The sequence below is a fragment of the Salvelinus fontinalis genome, chromosome 36 (assembly GCF_029448725.1).
Source record: "Salvelinus fontinalis isolate EN_2023a chromosome 36, ASM2944872v1, whole genome shotgun sequence".
Classification (NCBI taxonomy): domain Eukaryota; kingdom Metazoa; phylum Chordata; class Actinopteri; order Salmoniformes; family Salmonidae; genus Salvelinus; species Salvelinus fontinalis.
The window spans coordinates 18,958,532-18,973,860 of NC_074700.1; the positions used below are offsets into that span (position 1 = coordinate 18,958,532).

The window sequence follows — 15,329 nt, forward strand, 5'->3', positions numbered from 1 at the left end:
ATTGACTACAGCTCAGCGTTCAACACCATAACGCCCACAAAGCTCATCACTAAGCTAAGGACCCTGGGACTAAACACCTCCCTCTGCAACTGGATCCTGGACTTCATGATGGGCCGCGACCAGGTGTTAAGGGGTAGGCAACTACACTGATCCTGAACACTGGGGCCCCTCAGGGGTGTGTGCTTAGTCCCCTCCTGTACTCCCTGTTCACCCACGACTGCGTGGCCAATTTCAACTCCAACACCATCGTTAAGTTTGCTGACAACACAGTGTTGACAACGATGAGTTGTCAGTCTACAGGGAGTGTGATAAGGGAGTGTGCTGTCTGAATCGACGTGTCTCCAGCTCGCCTAGCGTAGCAGCGACTACGAAATTGGCTCCCTGACTCTAGTGCTACTCATTGCTACTATGATCACTCGGCTACACATGCTTTTCCCTAATGTCAATATTCCTTGTCTATTGCTGTTTTGGTTAGTGATTATTGTCTTATTTCACTGTAGTGGAAGATAGCCCTGCCCAATATGCCTTAGATAGTCCTTTTGTTCCACCCCCCACACATGCGGTGACCTCGCCTGGCTTAACTGGTGCCGCGAGAGACAAAACCTCTCTCATCGTCACTCAATGCCAAGGTTTATCTCCACTGTACTCACATCCTACCATACCCTTGTCTGTATATTATGCCTTGAATCTATTATTCCGCGCCAAAAATCTGCTCCTTTTACTGTCTGTTCCGAACGCACTACACGGCCAGTTCTTATAGCCTTTAGCCGTACCCTTATCCTACTCCTCCTCTGTTCCTCTGGTGATGTAGAGGTTAACCCAGGCCCTGCAGCCCCCAGCACCACTACCATTCCCCAGGTGCTCTCATTTGTTGACTTCTGTAACCGTAAAAGCCTTGGTTTCATGCATGTTACCATTAAAAGCTTCCTCCCTAAGTTTGTTTTATTCACTACTTTAGCACACTCCGCCAAACCTGATGTCCTAGCCGTGTCTGAATTATGGCTTAGGAAGGCCACCAACAACCCTGAAATTTCCATCCCTAACTATAACATCTTCCAACAAGATAGAACTGACAAAGGGGGCAGAGTTGCAATCTACTGCAGAGGTAGCCTGCATAGTTCTGTCATACTATCCAGGTCTGTTCCCAAACAATTTGAGCTTCTACTTTAAAAATCCACCTTTCCAGAAACTAGTCTCTCACCGTTGCCACTTGTTATAGACCCCCTTCAGCCCCCAGCTGTGCCCTGGATACCATTTGTGAATTGATTGCTCCCCATCTATCTTCAGAGTTCGTACTGTTAGTTGACCTAAACTGGGATATGCTTAAAACTTCTTCAGGATCTGACCCTTTTTTCAATTTTAGCCTGAAATGACATACCCAAATCTAACTACCTGTAACTCAGGCCCTGAAACAAGGATATTGTCACGTTCCTGACCTTATTTTCCTTTGTTTAACTTTGTTTAGTTGGTCAGGACGTGAGCTGGGTGGGTAGTCTATGTTATGTGTTTCTATGTTGGGTTCAATGTGTTGCCTGATATGGTTCTCAATTAGGGGCAGGTGTTTGACGTTTCCTCTGATTGAGAACCATATTAAGGTAGGTTGTTCACACTGTTTGTTTGTGGGTGATTGTTGCTGTGTCTGTGTTTGTTACACCACACGGTACTGTCTCGTCTCGTTCGTTCGTTCGTTCTTTCCTGTTCGTGCGTTCATTGTTTTTTATGTTCACAAGTTCAGGTCTGTTTAACGTCGTTTGTTGTTTTGTAGTTTATTCAAGTGTTCTTCGTATTTCGTCTTCATTTAATAAATCATTATGTCTACATACCTCGCTGCGTGTTGGTCCGATCCATGCTCCTCCTCGTCTGAGGAGGAGAACGAATATGACAGCCGTTACAGATATGCATATGCTTGGTACCATTTGAATGGAAACACTTTGAAGTTTGCGTAAATGTGAAAGGAATGTAGGAGAATATAACACAATAGATCTGGAAAAAGATAATAGAAAGATAAAAACAACCGTTCTTTTGTATTTTTTTTGCACCATCATCTTTGAAATGCAAGAGAAAGGCCATCATGTATTATTCCAGCCCAGCTGCAATTTAGATTTTGTCCATTAGATGGCAGCAGTGTATGTGCAACATTTTAGACTGATCCAATGAACCATTGCATTTCTGTTCAAAATGTTGTATCAAGACTGCCCAAATGTGCCTAACGGGTTTATTAATAACTTTTCATGTTCAAAACTGTGCACTCTTCTCAAACAATAGCATGCTATTCTTTCACTGTAATAGCTACTGTAAATTGGACAGTGCAGTTAGATTAACAATAATTTAAGCTTTCTGCCAATATCTGATATGTCTATATCCTGGGAAATGTTCTTGTTACTTACAACCTCGTGCTAATCGCATTAGCCTATGTTAGCTCAACATCCCACAGGGGACTCACCGATCCTGAAGAAGTTGTTTAAGCCTCTAATAAATACACGGGACGAGACCCGTAATAGACTACACGGGACCCGTAATAAACACTATGCACAACAATACACAGGACGAGAACCCGTAATAACAAGTGCACAATACATCAGCACAAAAGCCAAAATAACAACGCACAGGTACTCACAGACCAACGGACATTGGGAACAATAACCGACAAGACAATGGTGAACAGAGGGTATATATATATATACAATTACTAATCAGAGGAATTGGAATCAGGTGTGCGTAATGAGACAAGACAGTCCGGGTTGGTGGTAATGATCCAGTTCAGTGACGCCTAGAGGCCGGTGACGTAGACCTCCGGAACTGGTGCACGGAATGAGCAGCAGTACCGGGGGAATCCGTGACACCAATGGTGACTTTAAAACAGTTATAGAATTTAATGGCTATGATAGGAGAAAACTAAGGATGAATCAACAACATTTTAGTTACTACACAATACTAACCGAATTGATACAAATATTCCAAAACATGTGTCCTGTTTGCAACAAAACACAAAAATAATTCTGCAAAAAATGTGGCAAAAAATGTACTTTATGTACTCAATACAAAGCGTTATGTTTGGGGTAAAGCCAATACAACACATCACTGACTACCACTCTTCATATGTTCAAGCATGGTGGTGGCTGCATCATGTTATGGTTATGCCTGTCATCATCAAGGTCTAGGGAGTGTTTAAGGATAAGAATAACCAGAATAGAGCTAAGCACTGGCAAAAAAAAAAAAAAAAATCTCTACTTCAGACAACCCCGGAATGGCCCTTCAACTTGACTCTGAGAAATATTGCTGGTTAGAGTTACGGTTATTGTGATGGAGTGTCCCTTCAAACACAAAGAGGAGGCTGAAGTCTGCAGGGTGATAAAGGGTAAATGTAAGGAATTTACTACAGATATCACCAGTATATACTTCATTGGCGGGGAAGTTTCAGGTCGCTAAATGAAAATTCAGGGCCCTCTGTCTTTTGAGAGAGAGAGAGCAAGAGAGAGAGAGAGAGAGAGAGAGAGAGAGAGAGAGAGAGAGAGAGAGAGAGAGAGAGAGAGAGAGAGAGAGAGAGAGAGAGAGAGAGAGAGAGAGAGAGAGAGAGAGGAGAGAGAGAGAGAGAGAGAGAGAGAGAGAGAGAGAGAGAGAGAGAGAGAGAGAGAGAGAGAGAGAGAGAGAGAGAGAGAGAGAGAGAGAGAGAGAGAGAGAGAGAGAGAGAGAGAGAGAGAGAGAGAGAGAGAGAGAGAGAGAGAGTGTGTGTGTGTGTTGGCTTTGGGGTGACATGAAACAGCCTGCATTGAATTCCAAGTACACTGTTCAGCAGCTCTCTCTTCTATTTGCCAAACCACATGATTACCAGAAAAACCAGGGCCCCCTCATCCGATAACATAATCATCATTGGAGACCCATAGTACAGCAGCCTCTCACAGTGTTGCATGTAAAGGGATATCACCATGAACACTGCAAGCATAACCATCGTTCTGCTCACCCTCCTGGCAATCTTCTCAGCAACTGAAGGTAAATAATTATCCATTTATCACTTAATATTGTATACGTAATTACTAATTCCTTACTACTATTTTACTATTTTTATACTAGTGCATTATAGTTTATTACTTTATTGAATTTATAACCTGGTTACTTTCATTTGAAGTTTTCGCAACTGACCAACATTCCAATTGTGTCGGTGACTCTTACATGACAGTGTTCTTATCATCTGTATACAGTGTAATAACTATTGTAACTACTACTCATTGTTACACTGTATATACAGCAGTAACACTTAACCTAACTCTAACCCTAACCATTAACCATATATTTATGCATGTATTTCTGATATCATCATACATCATTCAAGATAAAAAGTGAAATCGAAATAAGAAATGTAAGACAACCCCATTGTGCTTTCCACCCTACCTCTCTATAGGGAAAAGACAGCCAAGGGTTCTACGCTGCCTTTGCCCCAACGTGCAGACTGGTCGTATTCCGTTCAGGAATCTGAAGAGAGTGCTGCATCTCCCTCCTCGTCCGCACTGCTCAAAGACTGAAGTCATGTGAGTAACTCCCTCAACTGATAAATCAACATAATTGAGCATTTATAATCAGTAATGTGTATGATCATTAATCAATTTTCTTCTCAGAATAAGTCAAAAGTACAAAATACATTTTTTTAAAGTTTTTGAGTCAGTCCCTCAGCTATGGCACGTCGTTTGGGTCTTTGGGTGTCAAAAAAGATACAAGTCAAGTAACACTATTTGACATGTCAAATAAGCTTGTTGACCAATCAGGACCTGAATATGACTGCACGTCACATAATAATTTAACGATTTCATGATTTTTTAACGTAGTTATTACACATTGATTACACTAGCACTCGTATTTCATATATAACAACGATTAATCGATACGTACGCTATGACGCTTGTAAAGTTGTCTCGCGCAGTGCTGGTCATTAAAAAAAAGATAGCTAGCTCGCTCATGGATGAAAAACAATGTTCTTCCCCAAAAACATAGCAAAACGACATAGTCTGTTTCAGTAGCTATAGTTAGCAAGCTAACTATATAGCTAGGTGTCATCATCTAAAATAACTAAATTCATAAGACAGTTCTTATTTAATTAATGGTGGTCGTACCCATCCATGTGAAGCTAGCCACAATAAGGATGAGCCACAATGTTGACTTTGCGGTTAGCCTTCAAACTAGCGGTTTGTCATTGACAGTGATGCAAATGAATACAAATAGTAGAATTGTGGAATTGCCATTATTGAGTAGATCCTGCTAAATGAGGTTGGAATGTTGTTATAGAAAATCAACAAAAGACAATAATTTGTTAATTTAACAAAAATCTGTTGAAATTACACTGGATGTACTATACTTTAGAATTGCTTTGCGGGCATACTTATTTCACTGTACAGCCTTATCTATGGATTGTGGATCAATGACATGGGGTATCAGCCTACTCAGTGATACCCACAAAAATGTACAATGTAGAACGTCGTAGCTCTTATTGCGGGACTCTGAAACAACTGAATTGAGCCACATTTATTGTCAACCTATGTGTATTGAACACCATTCCAGAGGAAAAACCATACTGCGTGGATGTTTTAGAGTCTGATAACTCTGAGGAGTTACCCAGAAAATATATTGGGTAGACTGATACCACATTTCATTGATCCCCAATCCTTAGGTAAAGCTGTACAGTGCAATATGAATGTCAATACACACAATAGGCTGACTGGGGAGGTGATTTCACACAGTCACAGTCCCGCGATAAGAGCTACAACGCTAGTATTTGTGTAAACTCTTCACAGTTGTGTTCTGTGGGTTTCACCGAGTAGACGGATACCCCATTTCATTGCTTCACATTCCAACCTTTTCAACATTATCTAATCTAAATATGGCAAGATTCCACCAATTAACCGTCTGTATCACTTTCAAATGGGAACTTTTATTTTGAAGGCAACCCGCAAATTCCACTATTGTGCCTAATCCTTATTGTGGCTAGCTTCACAACACATAACCTGGTCCGGTCGAGCGTCATCAGCCAGATGAAAGCTAGCTGGCTGGTTATAACGTTAGCGTTGGGCAACAGGGTTAAGTAGCTGGCTAGCTATTTATTTTCATGAACTGAAGTCCAATTTCAATAGGCGAACAACAAGTGGCTACCTAGCTAATACTTACTCACAAGGATTCCTAAATCATTGCTAAGAATAATGAAAATGACTGCAGTTGTAGGCTGGTTGTGTGGTGCTAGCTAGGTACCAAGCTAAAGCTTGGTAGCTAAGCTACCTTAGAAGTTGCGGTCGAACAAATAATGCTTTAATACCAACGCGGTATTGTAAACACATCGTTTGTGGCCGGTGTTTGCTTGTTTGCAGACCTTTTTTGTACAGTTTTGACAGTGCTACTGATAGTAGTGGTGGTGCTTGGCTTGCACGTGCAAATTCAGAACACACAACAATCTATAATATAACTGTTATTTGACGTGTCAAATTAAAAGCTTATTTAACGGGTCAAATAGTGTTATTTGACAATCAAAGTGTTATTTGACGTGTATATCATTAGACTAAGTGTTGAAAACATGAAAAGTAACTTACAATAAAAAATGGTGGAGGTTTAAGAATTTGCTCACGGGAACACAGAACAAAGGTACTGGTGCACATCTTGAAGATAATGCATTACAGGAATAGCTGGTAATTCTTGACCTTGAAAGAAGTCTATGGACTACAGACAATCTCCCTTTAATTATTTTAGTATCACACTCAAAAATGGACGTCAACTCTGCCTGGACCCAAATGACCGCACGGTGAAGATTCTGGTGGAGAGATCAACCAAAAGGTAATAGATAGCAATCCAAACACAATGCTGCTATTGCCTTTTCTTAGCAAGATAATTTCCTTGTCCCAGATCTGTTTGTGTTTTTATGCCAAGAAAGCAAAACAGCAAACTAATCTGGGACAATGCTAGACAGATCATGGTTAATGATCAACATTTAAGAGAAAGCAACAAAAAAACGTCATGCATTTTTACAACTGTTAGGTTCTGAACAAACAGAGTAAATACTCAAACGCATATATTTATAAACTCCTAATAGGCAGGGTCAACTCCTTACACGTCTAGACAGCCAATAGATCTCTGAACTTAATTTGTTCCTCTCACTGGTGTAGTCATAGCCCTGCCTTATGCTAGATCTTTCGTTGGCGTGGAAGTGTGTGAGATAGGTCTATAGTAGGAGAGTCGTAGTGGTGGGCCCTTCTACCAGAGGTTTCTTCTCACTTCATCTGTCGACTTGACCTCGAGACACATTCCTCGCTCCTCCCTAGTTCCGCAGCTGGCATCCCTTATCAAGAGACTATCACCTCCCTCCTTAGAAACATGGAACAGAATTCAAATCCCTATCAACCCTTCATTGACCCCAACATATACATTCCTTATACATGTAAAGTCATCAATAAGTTCTAGTATGGTAACATGAATAGGTATATTTCAAGCTAGAATCCAACACAAAGACAATTTTCACTTTGCAGCTGGCCTATCTAAGGGGAAATCGTTCAGTTCTGCCTAGTTTGACTTGTCTATCTTTTTCTCTTTCCCAGAATGCAGGAGAGTAAACATTCTAAAGTGGTTGGAAGCACTACTTATACCCTGTAACACTTGTTAACAAAATGGTGGACGTGATTCAACAACCTGTGTGTTGGACTGCCGGCCCAGCGCTCCCTTCTGATACATCCCCTACAATGCAATGAAGCGTATAGGCATTTTGCTCTGCGAAAGCTTTCACTAGCCGACTTTCTTCTTATTAGCGGAAATGTACAATGTTACACATTTTGTGTACTATCTCTATTGCTTTTGTTTATTATATGTTTATTACAGATGTTTTAATAAAGATATGTTCATTGTATGTTTACCTGTGAAGGACCCAGGAAGGGTCAGAGGGATGAGTCCTTAGAAGAGAGCTGCATACAGTAGGTAAATGAAAAGAGTTCCTTATAAGAGGACATTTAGACCTTAGATCAAAGTTTCTGTCCATGTTATATTTATGCTTTCACTTCATTTCCAAGCAAGCAAATAAAAGCAACATATTCATATTTGTTGACTGTATTGGTATATTTATGCTATTTCTATTAAACCTTTATTTAACCAGGAAAAACCTCTTGAGACACGGTCTCTTTCAAGTGAGACCTGGTCAAGAAAGCAAGCAGTCAATACAACATTACAAAATGTAACACATACAACACAAACAGCACACCAGCACCACACTTATATAATGTTCCATTTTCAGTCAAACCTTTGGAGTCCAGAAAATAAGCTCCATACTAAAGATAATGGCAGTGTAGTGTAGTCTCAAATGGAACCATATTACGTTTATAGTGCACTACAGAAAAAATGATTGGCTAAAAACAGGTCTCCGCTGTGGCCTGCTCGCTCCGGGCGTAGAACTATATCTTTGGTCTTTTCTCTGCTCCTCTTTTGTGGGGTTCTTGGTTCTGGTCTGGTTCTGTGAGAGGGATAAGTGTATAGGGAGGGAGTGGGATGGGGGTGGAGGAGGATATGTTCATCGGGCTGGTGCTGGAGGGGGAGCGATGTGATGGCAAGGCTGGACAATGGTGGATGGATAACAGGGAACAAAGAGGGCCCAGACCCACAGACCACTCACAAACAAGTTGGTAGGTGTGTTCAATGTGAGATGCATCCGTGGCGGAAGTTCTCTGTACATACCTTGTGCCGTCTATGGATGGATTTCCTAGTGGGGAGGCAAACATGAACAGCCGTCTGAAGAAAGTCATTCTGTTCTGAGTGTATTGTCAAGATCATGGGTCATTGGAGAACTCCGTGTTTGATCATTCCATTGCAGAGGTGGATGAGGGCCTCTAGCGGGTTGTTTGTGTTGTGAGGGGGGACGAGGAGGGGGAGACGATTTCTTGGAAGGAATTGTGGGTTTTGGGAGTTGTAAGGTCAGGTGCAGTAAGGACCATGGGGTGACGGATCTGGGCCCGTAGGGGCTAGGCTGGGGTGATCAGAGGTGTTAAAAATAGGGGGTAATAGGGAGTGGTACGAGGAAAGGTTTTGGAGGGGATATGTTTCTTCTGAGGGAGTAGGGGAGTTCGGGGGGACTGCATGCTGGCTTTGCGGTTGTGATTCTGGGGTTGTTTTCTGGTGTGGTGTGTTTTGTCTTAATTTTCTGTTTGTTGTTTGTTGTCTGGATTTTGTTCTGGCCATTGTGGTTCTTCTTCTGCAGTGGAACTCATATACATTTAGGGAACTCATACACTTGTATAATGTCATGCTGCGAGGGTCCCCAGTCCGGGGCCGGTGGCGAGGGTCCCCGCTCCAGAGGCGCCACATAAGTGGGCCAAGCTTAAGGTGGAGCGGGGTCCACGTCCCGCACCAGAGCCGCCACCGCGGATAGATGCCCACCCAGATACTCCCCTATAGGTTTAGATTTTGGGGGGGGGGGGGGGGGGGGGGTACTGTCACGCCCTGACCTTAGAGATCCTTTTTATGTCTCTATTTTGGTTGGGGTGGGCATTCTATGTTTTTGTTCTATGTTTTCTATTTCTTTGTGTTTGGCCTGGTGTGGTTCTCAATCAGAGGCAGCTGTCTATCGTTGTCTCTGATTGAGAACCATACTTAGGTAGCCTTTTTCCACCTGTGTTTTGTGGGTGGTTATTTTCTGGTTTTGTGTCTGCACCAGACAGAACTGTTTCGCTTTCGTTCTCCTGTTTGTTGTTTTTGTTCAATTAGTTTTTTGGGATTAAATCATGAACACTTTAAACGTTGCACCTTGGTCCACTCTTCCTTCAGCCTACGAGAAGCGTTACATATAAGCATCAATGCAGCTACAAAAATGTCAACGTTAAACCACAACATGTGATAACTATGCAATAGAATGGCACCAGAATGGATGGCTGATGTTTTACATGCTCCTAACCAACTGTCCTATGTTGTTAGGTTTTTGGTGTTGTTTGTAACTTATTTTTTTACTCATTTTGTACATATTGTTGCTGCTACCGTTTCTTATTTACGAAAATAACTAATGGACATTAGAACAGCAATTACTCAACTCGAACTGGAAAAATAATTTTTCATTAACAAGTCCGACGCGAAGGATATACTGCTTTCTCAGGAACGGGCCCAAATCCCCGTCATTTGCGTGAAGAAAATATGGGGAAAAAGGGGGCGGAAGTCAGGCTGGCTTCTGAGAATTCATAGGTGAGTGAGTAAACTCCCACTGCCATCCGTTCTATTGGCCAATGTGCAATCATTGGAAAACAAAATGGATGACCTACAATCAAGATTATGCTTCCAACAGGAGAAAAAATAATAATCTTATGTTTCACCAAGTCGTGGCTGAATGACGACAAGGATAATATAGAGCTTGAGGGATTTTCCATGCCCAGCAGGACAGAGAAGCTACGTCTTACCAGGTGCGGGGGGTGGTCTATTTGTCAATAACAGCTGGTGCGCGATATCTAATATTAAAGAAGTCTCAAGGTATTGCTCGCCTGAGGTAGAGTACCTTATGATAAACTGTAGACCACACTATCTACCAAGAGAGTTCTCATCTACATTATTCGTAGCCTTCTATTTCCACACTCAACCAGCTGTATAAGACCATAAGACAACAAGAAAATGCTCATCCAGAAGCAACACTCCTAGTGGCCGGGGACTTTAATGCAGGGAAACTTAAATCCGTTTTACCTCATTTCTACCAGCATGTCACATGTGCAACCAGAGGAAAATAAACTCTAGTCCACCTTTACTCCACACACAGAGATGCATAGAAAGCTCTCCCCCGCCTTCCATTTGGCAAATCTGACCATAATTCTATCCTCCAGATTCCTGCTTACAAGCAAAAACTAAAGCAGGAAGTACCAGTGGCTCGCTCAATACGGAAGTGGTCAGATGACGCGGATGCTACGCTACAGGACTGTTTTGCTACCACAGACTGGAATATGTTACGGGATTCATCAAATGGCATTGAGGAATATATCACCTCAGTCATCAGCTTCATCAATAAGTGCATTGACGACGTCGTCCCCACAGTGACCATTCGTACATATCCCAACCAGAAGCCATGGATTACAGGCAACATCCGCATCGAGCAAAAGGCTAGAGCTGCCGCTTTCAAGGAGCGGGACACTAATCCGGACTCTTATAAGAAATCCCTCTATACCCTCAGACGAACCATCAAACAAGCAAAGCGCCAATACAGGATTAAGATTGCATCCTTCTACGCTGGCTCAGGCGCTTGTCGGATGTGGCAAGGCTTGAAAACTACAAAGTTTTCAGACTACAAAGGGAAACCCAGCCGTGAGCTGCCCAGTGGTGAACTAAATGCCTTTTATGCTTGCATGCATGAGAGCACCAGCTGTTCTGGACTGTGTGATAATGCTCTCGCAAGGCGATGTGAGCAAGACCTTTAAACAGGTCAACATTCACAAAGCCCTGGGGTCAGATGGAGTACCAGGATGTGTACTCAAAGCATGCGCAGGCCAACTGGCAAGTGTCTTCACTGACATTTTCAACCTCTCCCTGACTGAATCTGTAATACCTACATGTTTCAAGCAGACCACCATAGTCCAAGTGCCCAAGGAAGTGAAAGTAACCTGCCTAAATGATTACCGTCCCGTAGCACTCACGTTGGTAGCCATGAAGTGCTTTGAAAGGCTGGTCATGGCTCACATCAACAGCATCCTCCCTGATACCCTAGATCCAATCCAATTCGCATACCGCCCCAACAGATCCACAGATCTCAATCGCACTCCACACTGCCCTTTCCCACCTGGACAAAAGGAACACCTATGTGAGAATGCTGTTCATTGACTACAGCTCAGCGTTCAACACCATAACGCCCACAAAGCTCATCACTAAGCTAAGGACCCTGGGACTAAACACCTCCCTCTGCAACTGGATCCTGGACTTCATGATGGGCCGCGACCAGGTGTTAAGGGTAGGCAACAACACGTCTGCTACGCTGATCCTGAACACTGGGGCCCCTCAGGGGTGTGTGCTTAGTCCCCTCCTGTACTCCCTGTTCACCCACAACTGCGTAAGCAAACACAACTCCAACACCATCATTAAGTTTCCCGACGGCACAACAGGGGTAGGCCTAATCAGCGACAATGATGAGACAGCCTATCGGGAGGTCAGAGACCTGGATGTAGGGTGCCAGGACAACAACCCCTCCCTCAATGTGAGCAAGACAAAGGAGCTGATCGTAGACTACAGGAAAAGGCGGGCCGAACATGCCCCCATTATCATCGACGGGGCTGTAGTGCACCGGGTCGAGAGTTTCAAGTTCCTTGGTGTCCACATCACCAACAAACTATCATGGTCCAAACACACCAAGTCAGTCGTGAAGTGGGCACAACAACACCTCTTCCCCCTCAGGAGACTGAAAATATTTGGCATGGGTCCTAAGACCCTCAAAAGGTTCTACAGCTGCACCATCAAGAGCATCCTGACTGGTTGCATCACTGCCTGGTATGGCAACTGCTCGGCCTCTGACCGCAAGGCACTACAGAAGGTAGTCCAAACGGCCCCGTACATCACTGGGGCCAAGCTTCCTGCCATCCAGGACCTCTATACCAGGCGGTGTCAGAGGAAGGCCCAAAAGATTGTGCAAGACTCCAGCCACCCTAGTCATAGATTTTTCTCTCTGCTACCGCACGACAAGCGGTACCGGAGTGCCAAGTCTAGGATCAAGAGGCTTCTAAACAGCCTCTACCTCCAAGCCATAAGACTCCTGAACATCTAATTATTTGTATTTTGCTCCTTTCATCTTTCCCTCGATCCTGACTAGTCTCACAGTCCCTCCCGCTGAAAAACATTACCACAGCATGATGCTGCTAGCCCCACCATGCTTCACCAAAGGGATGGTGACAGGTTTCCTCCAGACGTGATGCTTGGCATTCAGGCCAAAGAGTTCAATCTTGGTTTCATCAGACCAGAGAATCTTGTTTCTCATGGTCAGAGAGTCCTTTAGGCAAACTCTTTTGGCAAACTCCAAGTGGGCTGCCATGTACCTTTTACTGAGGAGTGGCTTCTGTCTGGCCACTCCACCATAAAGGGCTGATTGGTGGAGTACTGCATAGATGGTTGTCCTCCAGGAAGGTTCTCCCATCTCCACAGCGGTACTCTGGAGCTTTCTGTCAGAGTGACCATCAGATTCTTGGTCACCTCCCTGACCAAGGTCCTTCTCCCCCAATTGCTCCGTTTGGCCGTGCTGCCAGCTCTAGGCAGAGTCTTGGTGGTTCCAAACCTCTTCCATTTAAGAATGATGGAGGCCACTATGTTCTTGGGGACCTTTAATGCTGCAGACATTTTGTTACCCTTACCCAGATTTTTTGCCGTGACACAATCCTGTATCAGAGGTTTATGGACAATTCCTTCAACCTCATGGCTTGGTCTTTGCTCTGAGATGCACTGTCAACTGTGGGACCTTATATAGAAAGGTGTGTGTCTTTCCAAATAATTTCCAATCAGTTGAATTTACCACAGGTGGACTCCAATCAAGTTGTAGAAACATCTCAAGGATGATCAATGGAAACTGGATATACCTGAGCTCAATTTCACAAGTGTGGTTTGGCGAGTAATGCTTCGGAGGACTTTCGCCTCTCCCGAGCCTGTTGGGGACTTGCAGAGATGAGACAAGATCGTAATTGAATAGCACAAATTTGGGGAGAAAAATGGGATATAAAAATAAACTGTTTTCGGTTTGTCATTATGGAGTATTATTTGTAGATTTGAAAAATGAGTATTCAATAGATTTTAGAACAAGGCTTTAATGTAACAAAATGTGGAAAAAGTTAAGCGATCTGAATACTTTCCAAATACGCCGTCTATTACTTTGTTTTTTTCTTTTGGAAAAGTTTTATGATTGCATTTCCTTTAACAGTAGCTGTCACGACTGTCTTCTTTATAGAGAGTGGACCAAGGCGCAGCGTGTGCAAAATACATCTTCTCTTTATTTTGAAGATGAACACGAAACGAAACACTTATACAAACTATACAAAACAACAAACAACCGTGAAGCTACAAACGAAAGTGCACACACAAGCTACTTACGTTCAACATAGACAATCTCCCACAATCACCTAAAGCCTATGGCTGCCTTAAATATGGCTCCCAATCAGAGACAATGAATGACATCTGTCTCTGATTGAGAACCAAACCAGGCAACCATAGACTTTCCTAGAACTCTCTCCTGAACACAACCCCATACACTATACAACACCCCCTAAACAATACACACACCCTAAACTAGACAAAACACACAAACTTCCCATGTCACACCCTGACCTAACTAAAATAATAAAGAAAACAAAGAATACTAAGGCCAGGGCGTGACAGTAGCTCATATTTTTGTACACAAAAACAGCATAAAAGCCTAAAAACAGCATTTGAATTACATTTCAATTTGTTAAAACAATAGAAACAACCATAAATAAAAGTACTTTTCCTTGTCCAAACATAAAATCTGTAAAAGCCATTTAAAATGTGTACAAATGATTGAACAAAATTAAATCATTTTTAAGACATGAAAACATGTTTTTTTTAAAACACTTTGTTATATAAAGCTGTCTTCGGTCCTTTGTACAGGAGCGGGGTGAGTCCTTATCAAACTCGCCTCCTCCTGCTCTTCCGAATCGTTCACCATCCTGTCTTTCGGGGCCCAGAGGAGATCCATCCCCTAAACGCATCGCACCAGGTACCGCAGCGCTGTCAGGCTGTGGCCGCCAGGACCTTAGGTGTTGTGGGGGACCCTACACCTGGGGTCGAGGCCCCCTTTCTTCTGTACTACCCCAGGGCTTCCGGGTGGCGCAGTGGTCTAGCTGCGCCACCAGAGTCTCTGGGTTCGCGCCCAGGCTCTGTCGCAGCCGGCCGCAACCGGGAGGTCCGTGGGGCGACGCACAATTGGCATAGCGTCGTCCGGGTTAGGGAGGGTTTGGCCGGTAGGGATATCCTTGTCTCAGTATGTAAAATGTAATGAAATGTAAAAAAATGTAATAAAATGTATGCACTCTACTGTAAGTCGCTCTGGGTAAGAGCGTCTGCTAAATGACTAAAATGTAAATGTAAATGTAAAATGCTACCATGGCCACTGTCTGGGGGGGTGGTCTCTACTCGTTTCACTACCAGCAGGTTGCGGGAGGACCACAGTGCTTCCTTCAGACACGTGAGGGTGGGCCAGAGCTTGGTGAAGGCCTTCGGCCCACCCCATACAGCACGAGCTGGGGCGTTAGGTCCTCCCCTGGTGGCAGACACGGGGCGATCAGGGGGCCTGCTTCCTTCCATAGGTCCCTGGTGGCTCTGCACTCCAAGAGCAGGTGCCTCATCGAACTCATTTTGGC

General features: G+C 43.5%; 1 protein-coding gene across 1 annotated transcript; it reads left to right on the forward strand.

Annotated features, from left to right (window-relative positions):
* Nucleotides 1-3,790: 3,790 nt before the first annotated feature.
* Nucleotides 3,791-8,060, forward strand: LOC129835350 (growth-regulated alpha protein-like). Its single transcript, XM_055900962.1, has 4 exons — nucleotides 3,791-3,990; nucleotides 4,400-4,526; nucleotides 6,727-6,810; nucleotides 7,569-8,060. The coding sequence occupies exons 1-4, from the start codon at nucleotides 3,927-3,929 to the stop codon at nucleotides 7,621-7,623; spliced, it is 330 nt and encodes a 109-aa protein (XP_055756937.1). The 5' UTR covers nucleotides 3,791-3,926; the 3' UTR covers nucleotides 7,624-8,060.
* The last annotated feature ends 7,269 nt before the right edge of the window (nucleotides 8,061-15,329 follow it).